This window comes from Dryas octopetala, chromosome 9, assembly GCF_963921425.1.
Source record: "Dryas octopetala chromosome 9, drDryOcto1.1, whole genome shotgun sequence".
Lineage (NCBI taxonomy): Eukaryota > Viridiplantae > Streptophyta > Magnoliopsida > Rosales > Rosaceae > Dryas > Dryas octopetala.
The window spans coordinates 10,836,808-10,852,746 of NC_141374.1; the positions used below are offsets into that span (position 1 = coordinate 10,836,808).

General features: G+C 34.2%; 1 protein-coding gene across 6 annotated transcripts; it reads left to right on the top strand.

Annotated features, from left to right (window-relative positions):
• Positions 1-620: 620 nt before the first annotated feature.
• Positions 621-13,118, top strand: LOC147273978 (DNA topoisomerase 4 subunit B (DUF810)). 6 transcript variants are annotated; one of them, XM_086256921.1, is made up of 26 exons: positions 621-906; positions 999-1,063; positions 1,401-1,671; positions 1,926-1,992; positions 2,173-2,323; positions 3,278-3,445; positions 3,802-3,900; positions 4,032-4,238; positions 4,343-4,444; positions 4,842-5,072; positions 5,435-5,515; positions 5,788-5,874; positions 5,960-6,145; positions 6,240-6,380; positions 6,728-6,820; positions 7,285-7,356; positions 7,801-7,918; positions 8,643-8,815; positions 9,451-9,535; positions 10,205-10,324; positions 10,487-10,593; positions 10,742-10,819; positions 10,896-10,991; positions 11,380-11,475; positions 11,558-11,741; positions 12,545-13,118. In XM_086256921.1, the coding sequence occupies exons 1-26, from the start codon at positions 714-716 to the stop codon at positions 12,712-12,714; spliced, it is 3,441 nt and encodes a 1,146-aa protein (XP_086113047.1). In that variant the 5' UTR covers positions 621-713; the 3' UTR covers positions 12,715-13,118. The 6 variants fall into 6 exon arrangements, 2 of the variants coding, with proteins under 2 accessions (XP_086113047.1, XP_086113048.1); XR_015124219.1 differs by lacking the exon at positions 12,545-13,118 and having other exon boundaries at positions 11,393-11,475; positions 11,558-11,696; XR_015124222.1 differs by lacking the exon at positions 12,545-13,118 and having other exon boundaries at positions 10,900-10,991; positions 11,393-11,475; positions 11,558-11,614.
• The last annotated feature ends 2,821 nt before the right edge of the window (positions 13,119-15,939 follow it).

Consider the following 15,939-nt stretch of genomic DNA (forward strand, 5'->3'; position numbering starts at 1 on the left):
ATTTTTTTCGGAATTTTCGGATTTCGGCATTTTCGGATTCGGCAATTTCGGATTCATAATAAAATTGGAAATTTTCGGATAGGAATCGGTCGGATTCGGATTTTCCAATCCAAATCACACCCTTAAACAAGTTAAATAATTAGTAGACCAAAATAGAACTTAAGAAAAATCGTGGACCAAAATTAAACTAGGTATAAAATAAGTTGACAAAATCTATAATTTTCTCTTACAGAAAAATTTAACATTACCATTGAAATACTCTTCTCTAAATTTAACTTTTTACTCAAATTTATCAACTAATTTGAGGAATATATCGGGGAAGGATTGGAGATGCTTTGAGGGATGATCGGTTTTGATTATCTGTATATTTTGTTCCATGAATAAAGTTATCATTGTTTGCTAAAAGAAAACTATATAAACTTAAATGACAATTACATTAATACAGGGATTCAAAAATATAATTCATCATAAATTTTAAATTCAAAAGTCAGAAAAAAAAATAGAGAAGTGGTCAACATAAAAATTATCAAAATTGAGTGGCAAAAATACAATGTACCCCAAAAGAGGAATAGAAAAAGAAAAGCGTGTTAAACAGTTGGTGCGCTTTCACTTTGTGCTTTTTGGCGCTCCTGGACCCGACAATACGACATGTACCGATGATCCCTGTCTCTCTGCGCGCTGAGTACTGAGTAGGAGCAGAGCAGCTGACGACGATGGAGCATCACCACACTCTATTGCAGCGCTACCGCCGCGACCGTCGTAAGCTCTTGGAGTTCCTCTTGTCATCGGGTCTGGTCACGGAGCTCCGAACCCCGTCCGGGTCCGGACCCGCTGCCACCTCTTCTCTTTACCACATCGATTTCGATACTCTCAGTGTCGATTATGTTCTCGATTGCGTCAAATCCGGCAAGTCGTTTTTTCATTTCACTTCGCTACAAAATTGAGCTGAATGATAAAAATGCTTTCGTCTAATTTATTTAATTGTTTTTTGCAATTAGGTGGAGTGTTGGATATACCTGAAGCTACTAAGAAGTACTTCCATGAATCTTCTTACCCTCTAATGGTAAGAATTTAACTATTTCTTGTATATGTTTCTGCTCCAATACATATACAATTATACATAGAGGTTTAATTTTTGTTATGGTGGTTGTTTTGCTCTGGCTCAACAACTGGGACAAAAGTGAGAAATGCTTTGAAAATGCAATTTAAGAGAGAATAGACATTTCCAAATCTGTTTGGACAGCATAGGTGTGTGTTTGAAAGTAAAGCAAACTGACCCAAAACCCATAGAAGCTTGACATGAATTCCCTTAAGATTTTTCTTTGTTTCTTCTCAAGTTAGGTTTCTTTTTATTTCTCTCTGTTAGGATTCATTTTCCTTATGCTTTACTTTTCTGGCAGATTCATTCCCAGTTAGGGGATTCCTTTTTTCTACTTTCTGATCCAGAATCATCTGGATCACCTCCTCGGCGGGCTCCTTCTCCCATAAATGTGAGACAAACCACTAACAATGCATCAAGTTCATCTAGCCACCTGGATTCTTTGAATGTTGAGAACACTGCAAAGGCTGGTGATGACTATGGTTTGAAATATAGAGCCTCAACAAGCACACCTCCAAAGCCTGTTGAAGATTCTAAAATTCTTTCATTGGGATTGCCTATTCTGAACACAGGTATCAGTTGCTTCGTGTATATTTTTAGTTATAAAATAATGGGTCTGCAATTTGATATGGTCATGTTCTGTAAAAAAAAAGTTATGAAATGAGAGGATCCTCAAATGATAGTCACTCCCGTCTTTTTCAGTGATGATATGATTTGTTCCACAACATTATGTGATCATTTCTGTAAAGATTTATATACTTGTATCCTGAAGCTCTGGCCTTTCATATTTTGAGTAAACTGTAACGTAGCTTTAGAACTTTTGAAGGATTGTCCGATGATGACTTGCGGGAGTCAGCCTATGAAATATTGCTTGCATCTATGGCAACTTCTGGGTAATCTCTCACTCTTCTCGTTCTGTGTATGTGTATGTATGTGGCGCAACCCCTGTTTCTTTCATACAAAACATTTACTGCCTTTCAGTTACGGCATTTTGACACCTTGATTTGATGCGGAGTTTAGTCTTTTACTCTCTATTTCTCTCTTGCCATCTTACTCTGTCTTTATGTAACCAGGATTGAAATATGCTCAGTTGAGGATAGAAAGAAACAAAGGAGTTCCAAATTTCTGTCTAGATTGAAGAGTCGAAAGGATAAAACAAATGTGCATTCTCAGCCTCTTGAAAGACATTTACGGCTGATGCACACCATCCGGGTGCAGATGCAGGTAATCTATTATTTTCTAAGGAAAGATGCAGAAATCTTTTCAATTAAATGTGATTATGCATGTATCCTGGAATCTAATGTCTGGAAAGTTGTTTATATGTATCACATTTAAAACTGAATGCACTCATTAATATGCATTTATATACTGATCTGTTAACTAGTCTCTTCAGTTAAAGTCGTCGGTTAACCTCTGACTTTAGATTTGAATATGTTTATTTTGACATGGTAAATAATAACTATCCATAGGAATATGGCTCCTTTATATCTTCTGGAAAAGATACAGGATGCATATCTTAATACAGTTGGATGATATATGTTGAAAATGATTTTTAAGAAGTTGTGAGAGAGAATGGATAGATGTGGTGGGCAATAGGGGTTGGAATTTTTCAATTTTTGAGTGCTTAAATTTTGATAATTCTATCCATGAGATTGGAGTGACATTTGTCATTTCTTAAGGACATGGACAGTGTACTTACCTTCCTCTTCCTTGCTTTGGATCTTATTGATTTTGCCAAATTTCTGGTTTTCCTTTCTGGTCATCATTTGTCTGTGGTGGTCTTTTTTTTTTTTTTTTTTTGTAAATAACTTGTGCACTTTGAGTCCCATGCCCATTAGGAGCTGTTTCAATTTTTCTATTTGTTAAAAATATTGAGGTGATAAATTTTACGAAATTCTAGCTTATACCACTTTCAGTTGATGTTATACTTCAATATTTCCACTGCTCAGATAAAGTGCTTCTAAAAAGAAGGGTAAAGAAAAAGCTTAAGCATATATTTTTTTACTTCTGTTGGTGGCTTTCATAATAAATAGTTTTCCATGACATAATTGGCCCTGCCTGGAGTTGCAAACACCAATAAATTGAAGAGAAGGATATATATATTTTTTTTCACTGTTCCTTTCTCACTTAATTGTTCAACTATTTCCTCTCAGAAGCAAATTATTTCTTCTTTCCTAGATTTCAGAAACGATGGATGAGTGCACTCGGAAAAAGTTGATGCAGTTAGCTTCAGGGAGAACACGGGTGCAAATTGATGTTCCTCAAATTTTGTTGGGGCTTTTAAATGGCACTTTTAAATCAGAGTTTTCAAATGAAAAATCTTATATGCAATGGAAGAATAGACAGGTAATGATCAACTTCAGGATATCTTAGAATCATATCCTTTCCATTTCAGAAATATGTGAACTTGGTATACTGTCACACCTTGAATTGTTATAGCGACCTTGGCTATAATGGAGGGTTGTTATAGTAAAAGCTAGGCAATACACTGTGTCCCATCAAAAGCTTTTCATCTGGTTAATTGTTTAATCCAAAATACACGGTAAGTTTGAGAGGTTGAGGAATTTGATAATTGACTTGATATCTACATAGTTCTTCAGTCTTGTTTGTGTTGTTCTAAAGGATTTAGTTATCTAGTTACCAATATAGAAGGATCATTTTATGCTTTGACTTAACAGAATGTTTTGCAACTCATTTTGTAGGCAAGTATCTTAGAAGAACTTCTCTGTTTTTCTTCTAATCTTGTAGCCCATGATCATCTAACTATAAAGCAATCTCTTGCTACGGTCAGAAATGCGAAGGTGTGTGGTTGTGAGTTTACAGTCTTATAGTACCGATGGATCTGACTACTTATTGAGATTCTTGCTGTGTATTTATCTTAATTGTCCCCACAATTTGATGATGTCCCTGATCGTTTTTCTGGATGTTGCAGGAGTGGGACTTTATGTCTCCTTCTGAACGGGCAGAGGTTCTATCCGTTATCAAACAGGTGGCTGTAAAGTTGTCATCTCTTCCAGGACACTTTAGTATCCAAAGTGAGACCTATTATTGGACTTCTGCGTATCACTTGAATATTAGACTTTATGAGAAATTACTTCTTGGTGTGTTTGATGTTCTTGATGAAGGCCAGCTGATAGCGGTAGATATATAGCCTTGTCTTAATTTTTGTTAAGCAATTTTTGTTAACGTACTTGTCGTTTTACTTTTGTTTGAAGCTCAAATTTGCTGCTTTTGTTCTATTAGGAAGCTGAAGAGTTCCTGATGCATATGAAATTGACGTGGTCTACTTTAGGCATCACTCAAAAAATGCATGATGCATTATATGGGTGGGTCCTTTTCCGACAGGTATACTTGTTAGTTTTAATGATTTAACATTTATGGAGCATGTTTTGGTAATCATGATTAAAATATAATCATTTACCTTTTTTAAACTTGTGTGGACTTCATCATGAAATATGTTAATTTTATAGCATTATTTGTGCACTGGGTGAATATATAGTATAAAGATAAGTATCTCTTTAATATTGTGGCCGAGAAAATGTCTGCCTCAGCGGTTCTTAATTCCATATCTTAAACGCTGATGGCTTCAAACCTTTCCTAAATCTTGGAGTAGAGAATTGAAAGAATATTGGACCTTCATTGTTTAGGTTACCTTTACCATTGTCCTTCACTTGCCCTGTCAATGCTTATTGCTTAATACCATCTTTAATCAGTTTATCTAAGGCAAATTTCTGTGCTGAAGTTTGTTGGAACAGATGAGGCTGTGCTGTTAGAATATGCAATGCTCGAGCTGCAGAAACTTATATCAGCTGAAGATGATGATGAGAAGGTGAGGCTATACACGAATAGCCTGTTATGTTCAAGGCAGTGCAATGGCATTGAGATAAAGTTAAGTTTGGTTGAGGCTGTCTTCTACTTGATAAGCATCTGGTGCGAGAGTAAACTGCAAGACTATCATCTGCATTTCAGTCAGGTTAATTGATATTCTTTAATGCTTCTGTTAATTATGTCCCAATTTCGAAGTATGTGATTGCCAAAACTTTTTGGATCATGCAGCAGTGTTTACCTGATGGTCTTTACTCCTTTCTAATTTTCTTTAATTTTTAATTTTTTATGTTCCATTTATATATCTCATTGTTACTCAAATATAAAAATGAAATGACAATTGTCTAAACTTTGTAACTTCTTGTTAAATAATGCCGACTTATTTTACTTTTTTCTTCTATCTATGGATGTTTTATAGAAGTCTTGTAAAATTTACATTTTTAAAAAAAATTGTAGAATGTATTTGCATTTCCAAATATTATCTTTCTAATTTTTATATTCTTATTTCAGCAACCTTACCACTTAAAAAGAATGATGAGCTTAGTGTCAGCAGTTGGCATTGTTACTTTTGGTGATGGTGGTGATATAAAGGTTAGACTTGATACACTCTTAGCTAGCAATGGATATTAGTGGCTTTTAATAAATTATACTACTTCCATGGTCTAATTGGTTCCAGTTGGTGTTTAATAAATTATACTACACAAATAGATTTTCTCAGTAGTTGGTAGGTTTCTGTTACTTCCATATATATTATATATCTTTTTTGTTTGTTTTATTTGTTGGTTGAAGAGACTTGGATGGTTGGAATTCAATTGAAGTAACTGTAAGGATAAATAATCTCATGAAAAATTTCATACATGCAGTTGAGCAGGTTGAATATTCTCAATGAGGATGCTGCTCCGATACTTGAATCTTATGTGAAAAGGTCTATTGAAGCTGCATACAGGCGGGTAGGACATGTTTATGATTTCAAGTTTGTATACAATTTAGATGTCCTTTCAGTTTTAGATGAAACTTATATTTTTATACTGTTAGGTAGCAAGTAACATAGTCCATTTATCCAAAGTGGAAAAGAAGCATCCGTTGGATGTGCTTGCAAATGAACTGAGGTCCATTGCTGAGAGAGAGTTAAATGTGTTCTATCCGGAGCTATGTAAATGGTGTCCAAAATCTGGGATGACCGCAGCTATGCTATTGCACCAGATTTATTGGGAAAAACTGGTTTGTTTTTGGACCTTTTTAATAAAAGAATTACCAATCTCCTTGCAGCTGGTATGTTGTTAACTGGTGATTGACTTGTTGTATTAATATGTAGAAACCATTTCTCGATGGAGTGTCATCTCTTTCTGAAGATGTTAAATCAGTGCTTGCCGCTGCTTATTTATTGGATCATGCCCTAACTCGGTTATATAATACTGGTAACCCAGCAAATAGCGAAGATTTGCACCATTATCCGGTTAGTTTATCTGTTTGTGGTTTGTTTGCTGCTTGCATTGAATTTTTTTATGCTCTATATCACACATTAATAGTGAGACAATCATTCTGTTCTGGAGATTCTGGGAGCTTGATGGAATTCAATACAGTTTCTGCTGTGCATTTTGTTTGGTGCTGGGTCCAATGTGACAGAAACTGAAGAACTGACAATTTCAGTTTTGAAAAGATTTGCACCATGCATGCATTTGAGAGCTTGTAATTGTAATTGAATTTTTCATTGTTATGTAGTGTAGCTAGAATATGATATTGCTTTCTTCAGCTTCATTTTAGATGACAAGTCAAAGTGTTTGCCATTTCTTTTTTGAGCAGATTGGTGAAGTTGCTAAACCTATCATTATTGATTGGGTGATTGCTCAGCATGCACGTATCTTGGAATGGACTGGACGAGCATTTGATCTTGAGGTCGTCTCTACGTGGACTTGGATGGTGTTATTTTAAAATGCAATTATAACCTTTTCATACCTGTCTGACTAAACAAATGCACTGAATTAACAAGGAAAAAATAACTATGGTGTGATTGGTGGATATAGGATCCATTTGTCTCCTGTTGCCTAGTAGCTTATCAAAAAAACTAATAGTGTGATTCTAGGCAACCAGTGGGTAAAAGGAAAGTAAATACATGCACTGCTTGGTTGGTACATACAAAGGCATTTGTCTAACAATAATGTTCACTTGTTGATAGAATTTATTATTTTTCTTCTTTTCCAGCCCTAGATAAGTCTGATATCTGATGTATGAGTTGACCCTCTACTTAAACATTTGAGAAACCAGTAAATAAATTTTCAAGTTTGGACATGCTTTAATAAGAGGAGTCTTCTCTTTAACATATGCTGAAAACTTTATCATTAATTTTTGGCAATGTGCAGGAATGGGAGCCTTTGTCATCTCAGCAAAGACAGGCAGCATCAATAATTGAAGTATTTAGAATTATAGAGGAGGTATGTAATATAGCTAAAACATTATTTGTGGCATATTTCATTGAACTGAGATTCTTTTTTAACTACCTGCAATGTATTTCATGATAATGTATGATAGAGATTCACCTAACTATCATGACAGAAGAATAGATGGAAGTTAATAGAACAGAGGTTGCTTCATTGAGCTTTTTGAATTTGTCTTTGTCTTTGTCTTTTCACTTAAAAATCCTCTCAATTGTCCAATGATAGTTATATTGTCTTGTTATAAGAAAACAATTTAATGGTATCCTACTTGAGAAGAATAGAGATAACAATGTGAGTATGCTTACACCTCGGTATTAATTGTCTTATATAAATTTCTCTGAGGATTAGCCCAGATTACTGTTCTAATTGTTTCTCTAAATATATATCTTGGACCAGCTTGGGTTTTTGTTTCATTTCATTGGTTTTAAATCCAACTTGCAGACTGTGGATCAATTCTTTGGCTTCAATCTCCCTATGGACATCACGCATTTGCAAGCTCTGTTATCTGTTGTCTTCCACACCTTGGATGCCTATTTGCTGAAATTGCTCGACCAGTTTGGTAATATACAAGTTACTATACTAATGTATTTAAGGGATTACACTATTTTTTTTTTCCTTGAGTTTCACTTGACAAAATCACGCTTGCAATGCAACTGAACATGAGCTCAATGTGGAATTTGAATTTGGTATTTTAACTTATTTTCTTTTGGGGTTAGGCCAATGTGTGAAGGGGCCTATGGTTGTTACTAGAGAATAATCTTATCTTTTACCTTCTGTGAACTAACAGTTTTAAAGCAAAATGATGATACTAGAAAAATATGTGAACAAGATTTCTGAATGATCTATCAAGTTTATATATGGACATGGCATTTAAAAAAATGAAAAAATAAAAAAAATATTTTACATATGGATACAGTTGTGCAGCTGTAACTATCATGAGATAATTCTCTTGCCTGATCAGGCAAAATGAAAGAGGCTTACAGGATGCATTGAACCAACTAAATTCATATGTGCCGGCTTAAACTTTAATTGAATCTTTTGAGAAATTGAGGAAATAAAACTTTTTGCTAAAGATACCAGGTGCCTTAATTGAGGATTTTCCCTATTTTTCATTCCTTTGCTTAATCTAGCAATGGTAATAAGGACTTACTAGCTGACTTTATTGGTATTGAATGGATTTCCTATAGGCATCTATACATTTTCTGATGATACGTCTTCAAACATTACTGTAACAAGGAGATGTAGTTTATTGTATAAATAATCATAATTCCTCTACTATGCAGTTGAGAAGAACCAATTATATCCATCAGTTCCTCCATTGACTCGTTACAAGGAGACGACTATTCCGGTGATGAAGAAAAAGTTGCTTGAGTGTATGCTTTTGGATGACAATGTGTATGAAAAGTTGAATAATTTGACAGTACCCAAACTTTGTATCAGACTGAACACTTTAAAAGTAAGTTAATATTTTGATTATTAATAGTCATTTTATTTTTGTGATATTTATAAATGATTTTGCAGGAACAAGTAAATCTTTTTATCTGATTCTAGTGTTTCTTCTTGTCTCTGATGCTTGTAATTTCAAAATAGACCTTGTAATTATCTCATCTTTCATAACAAGTATTCAAGATTTTGATAGTTAGAGAAAGAGTAAGATCAGAAATGAGAACTGTAACTATTGTTTCATAAGTTTACTTAGATGATAAAAGTTTTGGGCAAAAAAGAGAAATTTCCAGTCTATATGCAGAACACACAAGTGCCTTCAAACTTTAGAGAAGCGACAATATTTATTTGGGATTTTAAAATCCTTTGAGCATAGTGGAGGACAAGAATTCATATTTTATCGGTGCTCGATTATAAGACTGCAAGACCAATGCAAAATCAAAGAGAAGATACTAATGTGTATCAATAATTTTTTGCTTTCGATGTTTTGACTTATCTTGATAGATTTGAGTGTATTGCAGCTAAATTTTTTGAGCCCAGTTTGAAAATTCTTCACTTTGCATTCTTCCATCCTCTTCCTTTTGATTGTGTTACATTTTTTAATTACTTGAACGAATACAATGCACTGATTTATGTTTCTTCCTGCAGTATATTCAGAAACAAATTGAGATATTAGAAGATGGTATCAGAAAATCTTGGGCGCTTGTCAGACAATCTGTTAATAAAAAATGGGGTAACTTTGTTGCATTATATTGTACTCAGTGATGTCCTGTTTATCTATTGTTTGTTGAGTTGTAGGCTTCATGCTAGGTATAAAAGTTTCCACTTAAGGACAAATAACTACAAAACTAAAGAGAAGGGTGGGCTTGATCCCAACATATCCTTTACAGTTGCTTAACCTGTTCAGTTCTTATTTGTTTTTGCATTACAAAGGTTGTACTTACTATTATTGTTGCACCATTGGCCTTGCTCTTCCTCTGTATGATTACTGTGCATAATATCCATGGTGCTAACCTTGCTTAGCCTTTTATTAGGACAATGCTTTGCAAGATGGACCAATTAATGCACTGATGCTGGTTGGTGTCGTCACAGAAACGGGCTGTTGCTAGGACTTGCCTGTGTGACGTTTCACCACAGCTTCATTCATGTTTTTTATTTTCCTAATTTTTTCCCCAGACTGAAAGTCCAATTGCTTATACAATGGATTATTTATTAAGTTGTGGACATCATAATTACATGGAATATCATTAACAAGGGATATGCCAAGTAAAACAAAAACTTTTTTCCTTTTAAGTGGAAAATGACTTTAGAAAATTCCGAGGTAAAATGAAAATTTTCCTGTTTAAGTGTAACGCAACTGAATTGGTTGGAATTTTTTATTATTTTATTTTCTTATTATCAGCCAAAGAACAGCCTCAAGGAACTACATGTAATGAACAAGTCGATGAGCTCTTTGTCACCACCTTTCACATTATCAGGGATACTGCAGCAAATAATATCCACAAAATTTGTGACTTTACTGGTGAGCAGATTAAATTAATTTGCATTCACAATGCCCCACAGTGAATTAGCTTTTTTCTACTGATAAAATGATAACTAAATTTTGTTATTCATCCTTAACATCATCATTCTTTTGGTAGAAGACAATTAACCTTAATCATGTTTATTAAAATTCAATTTCTAGGTGCAAGAGTCATGTTTTGGGATCTCAGACATGCATTCCTTTTTGGTTTATATTGTGGTAACGTTGAAGGCTCTCGTTTGGATGGTGTTCTTACACATATTGATACTGTAAGATATTAAACACACACACACACACTCTCTCTCTCTCTCTCTCTCTCTCTTGTTTTGATGGTACCCGAGCTACTGAAGTTTGTGGTTATGGTTTCTATGAAGTAGTGTCAACTGGATTCTATTCACCTTTAAGGCATTGTTGTAGGTCCTTGGCAATGTGTGTGGCTTAATTGATGATTCTCTTAGAGATGCTGTGGTTTTAAGCATCTGTCGAGCATCACTGGTATGTCTCATTGTTAGAAACTAATCTCTTGTGGCACCTTTCTGGTGGTCTTAATCTTGCATCATATGTGGTTTAGGAAGGCTTTGTATGGGTGCTGCTTGATGGAGGGCCTTCTCGTGCATTTTCTGATTCAGATATTGTACTGATGGAGGATGACTTTACCACACTTAAGGTATGGTGCTCTCTCTCTCTCTCCACTACCATTGAGACTAAATGACTCTTAATCCTTAAATACTCATGTAATTGACCTGTATAGAAAGAAATGGTAAAATGTGTCACCACTAACTTTAAATAGAATGCTTTCTACCAAATTTCTTTATAACTCCATGACCAAAAAGATCAATTTTCAAAACTCTGGAAATTGCTAACATATTCATGTCACACACGCTCTGTGAGCATAAACAAGTACCTCTTTATAACATCCCTAACATGTGGAGATAGCCTGGGAATGTAACTGGGTTCCTTGGTAATTGGTTAAGCTCATACATGCTCATTACATGTTATCAATATATATAACCACGTGTTGCTTGCTAATGCAGCTATGTTGCTTGACTTCCTAGGAATTTTTTGTAGCTGATGGAGAAGGCCTACCCCGATCACTAGTGGAGCAGGAAGCAAAATTTTCTGAGCAGATATTGAACTTGTATTCACTTCAGGTTTGGCCTCTTGTAATGAGAATTGTGTACCCCCAATTGAACAGCTGAAACTGGCAGTATGACACAACTTCTGTTTCCACAGACTGAATCTCTTATCCAAATGCTGATGGCTGCAAGTGAACAAATACCATCAAGCTTAGATTCACATGGTCATAACCCTATGCGCTTAAATAGTGCCCACACTTTGATACGGGTTTTATGCCACAAGAAAGATAGAGAAGCCTCCAAATTCTTAAAAAGGCAGTATCAACTCCCCATGTCATCAGGTGATATTTCCTCTCTTACCTATTTGATTGCATGATATATACTTTTTTATTTTGCTTTGGGTTGTAATGTTCGTGGAGATAGTGGGATTTGGCAAAAGAAAGAAAAAAGTTGGAAAAAGTGGGGATGTGGGTTTTCTTTATGTTATCCTGGAACTCACTCAGAACCAGTCTTAGTGTGGCTATCATGCCCTTAATTATTTCTGCATCTGAGAGATAGCCTAAGCAAATTTCCAATAAGATTGTGCAGAGGATGAAGGTCTCCCTTTTAAAATTTGAAAAGGAAATCTTTCTATCACTTAGCAACAAATATGTTGTTAAAGCTTTTGACACAATTGCTTCAGGAATGATAACTCAAACAATTTTATCTTCAGTCATAAAAGAACTTAGTGGAAATATGGCCTGAAAGCGTTTGCTTGAATTGTTATTTTGAAATTTTCTTTGTCTTCAATCTGATGATTTTTCTCCATTTTGTTCTTATATTTGTGGTTTAAGAATAAAAAAGGCTAGGTTCCATACTTGTTTTGGAAAATCTGGTAGGAAAGGGAGTAGAATTTTTTTGCTTCGTCTTGTATTTATGTCCATTCGCTATATTTTGTCTCTGCAAAACAAACAGGAGGTCGTGCTGGCTGTTTCGCGTCTTTTCTGGCCTACTTACAAGGCTACAACTGAAGTTCTTTAGCTAGAAAATCTAACTAATCTTTCCTTACACCAATAATTGATCACCAATTTCTACAACTTTCAGTAATGTGACCTTTTCTCTTTGTTTTGTTTTCTTTTTTTGTTTTTCTTTTCTTAAATTGCAGAGTATGAAGACACTCCATCACAAGATCCAACGTCCAGATCACCGTTCACATCAGCTCTTCTGAAGCGAGGCACCTCATTTCATTGGAACAAGAAGAGCCCGAGTAGTTTTAAGTCGTTTAAGAAGAAACTTCAAGAAGCAACATCAGAAATCAGGAACGTGGCGTGGTAGTGCATAGCAAGACTTTATGCCGTAAGGCAGCATGTATTCTCAGTTATACATGCTTAGAGGAGCACAGTCATAGAGTAGGCTCTCCCCAACAGGTAGAACGAGTTACTGATTTGCATGCAGTAGGCCAATTTTTGTATCCCTATGTATCCGTACAGCTTTATTAGAAAATTACCGACTCAACTGTGAGTCTGTGATGCTGTATTTTTGCGTCAATTTATTCATACACTGAAGGAACTAAAACAAAAGAACCCACATTTCTTGTTGGGTGGGAAAAAGTTCTATTACAAAGATTAGCATCCATTTTCTTATGTAGTTCACTCAGAAAACTTGAATAACAAATATGAGTATCCAATGAGTCATGGTTTAAAGTGGCCTTGTAATCAACTGTCTATTCTTTTCTCTAAATAAATATTTTCACTTCATTTACAAAACGTTTGCTGCTTTGTATTTTTTGTATATTTATTTTGAGTTAGCACGTGTGCATTCATGCCTAAGTACAAAGTAGAGCATTAGATAGAGAGCGAATCATTGTATACATTCATCATCCTATGTACGAAAGAATCATGGCTAATGTAAATTGAGGCTTTTAGAATATGTCAATGTGATCTGTTTCTGCACCAATTGGTATTCCATTTCTACATGATTTAATAATCACTATAATTCTATGCTTTAAAAGCTGCTATGATAATTAACAAATAGAGTCCCATCAGTAGGTCCATTTCCTTAGTGCAAGTAACACGCATAATGATCTTCAATATATGTGTTTAAATTTCATGTACCAGATACCTCTTGTTGTAGATGGGCCCTTGTCCCTTGATTCCTTCAATTAGCATGAATGTTTTGTTTGTTGTGAGTTAGAATCGGTAGATGGCTAATCACAATCAAACCACTGAAAATGACAAAATGATGGAGTTAGATGGCAATGATTGTAGGAAAGGGCCAAAAGTCCATCCACTAATCACAGAGCTTAGAGTTGGCATGAATTTACACTTACACAATGTGGAAAGATGATTCATGCCAAAAAGAAACTTGTGGAAACATGATTCATGGGTGGTGAACGCACGGAATCTAATACTTACCTATATTATATGATGAGTCACCTCAACTGATTGATGGAATTTACATTAATTAAGATTCAACTATTTTTTAATTATGTTATTTGAATATATGACTTAAATTTTATTCTAAAATTCATCTTTTATTTACTGGCTTGGTGGTATGACATACAATGATACAATCACATATGATAATAAAAAATAGTGCTTATATTTTCACCTTATGTCTTATTTTCCTATTCCCCTTATTTTTACAACTCTTATTAAATTTGAAAAAAAATATAATAATATTTTTCTCACCTCTCATTATTCCTATAATACTCTTGAATTTACTAACTAAAAAACTCACCCACTAAACACTTTTCCCACCCCTAATTAAATTATCATCTCACTCACCCATTTTTTTCCATAAACCCTAATTCTTCTATATGTCACTAAAATTTAAAATCAATGATCCTATTTGGTTGATGCCTATTCTATATCCAATTTTTCTTTTTTCTTTTTTATTTAGTTTTAAGTCAAGAATTCATCATATTTTTATATTTCTTCTGATTTAAAAATCAAACTGTATTGTCAAAGTGAGTCAATGATTGAATGATTGGAATTGAGCTACCCAACTTATTGAATACAACTATGGACCTGAAACGCTGTGTTTCAACTAGCCATGCTTCCATTGTAAGAGCCAAACCATTCTTTTTGTAATGCAAGTGTCATTTATTTGTATGAGGCTATGAGGCAAGATTTGCTTGTTTTAATTTTTTTTTTTTTTTTTTTTTGTTGTTGTGCGGGTGAAGAGAGAAAATAGAATCATACCATGGTTTGAAGCATAAAGATGACAATCAAGGAGTGCCAGGATTAAGGCAGCAAAAAACTTAGCCATGACCATTGCTACAGAAACAAACCCCTCCTGATATGGCAAAACCTCAAAAGCCCAGAGGAAGGAGATGAGAGTATTGACGAGCATGGTTAGATTCAGAGTGTCATGTTCTTTAATACTCTATATCAATATAGCTACACTACATAAGAATATATCATATATCGTCGTCGGTTTTGAGGTATATGCAAAGCATGATTGTGGTTCCTGGAGGGGATTTGAATACCCAAAATAATAGCACTTAGTTTTGCTGCTTTTGCATAGCCGTCTTTGTTTAATATAATAGAAGCATTGAAGATGATTTTAGTGCTTAGAGAGTTTAGGTTGTTGTATGGAGGTAGGTGGGTAGAGTAGGATTATTAATTTTTTTTTACTTATGTCCTTAGAGGTCATTTTACAAAGTATAAACTTGTCATTATTATTTTTATTAAAAGTTAAGTGTGAAAATAGAACATGGGAGTGAGAATATAAATACTTATAAAAAATTAATATCCTAATAATAGAAAAATGAGTTTATCAACATTCAAAGATCAATAAGTGACCGTATGCTATACAATGACTGTATGACTGGAATTTGACCTTATCTATCAATCTATCATTCTCGATGACCCATTGAGCGAAAGTTCTTAGCCAGTCCTCCCAATGCAACATTTGATAATTAGTGGTAGTTTAGTTTTCTAACTTCTCAATTACAACAACTTGGATGGAAGATACAAGGTCCACCCTACACCGGTTATATTCAAGTATTATTTTCCACCACAAAAGGCATTAGCTGTATAACCCTTCCACCACAACAAGAATGACATATATTTTTCTTTTAAACCCATTTTATTTCACAAAGTTGGATTTTAGAAATTCTAAATCTTAGAAACCAATAGAATTTAGTATTTTCATTCTAATGTCACTGAAAACGAAATTTTTTTTCCAAGAATACTAGTAAATTTATTTATTTTAAATATAAATATACGTGAATGATGGCCGATATAATTTATCGTAAAGTTAAAACTAGAAAATCTTAGAGAATCTTAAACTGATTCCCTCAATTTTAATTTTACCAAAGGAACATATCTTCTGTTTTTTTTTTTTTTGTTAAATACAAAAATGGTCCATAAACTTTATTGTGCATCTCAATTTGGTTCACTAACTATAAAAAGTGTCAGTTTGGTCCACAAATTTTTCAAGTTGTACCAAATTAGTATAAATATTAACTTCCATCGAAAAATTTAACAGAAACTGATCATGTGCACAGCAAGTGACCACATTTTTAGGAGCATATTAGTCTGTTCATCATATTTT

What these genes read in the sequence shown, in the direction of transcription:
- LOC147273978 (XM_086256921.1), top strand. Translation starts at nt 714, where the DNA reads ATGGAGCATCACCACACTCTATTGCAGCGCTACCGCCGCGACCGTCGT. An exon ending in ATCTGTTAATAAAAAATGGG is followed by an intron (nt 9,536 to 10,204) that starts GTAACTTTGTTG and finishes TCTTATTATCAG; the next exon opens with CCAAAGAACAGCCTCAAGGA. An exon ending in TTCTTACACATATTGATACT is followed by an intron (nt 10,594 to 10,741) that starts GTAAGATATTAA and finishes GCATTGTTGTAG; the next exon opens with GTCCTTGGCAATGTGTGTGG.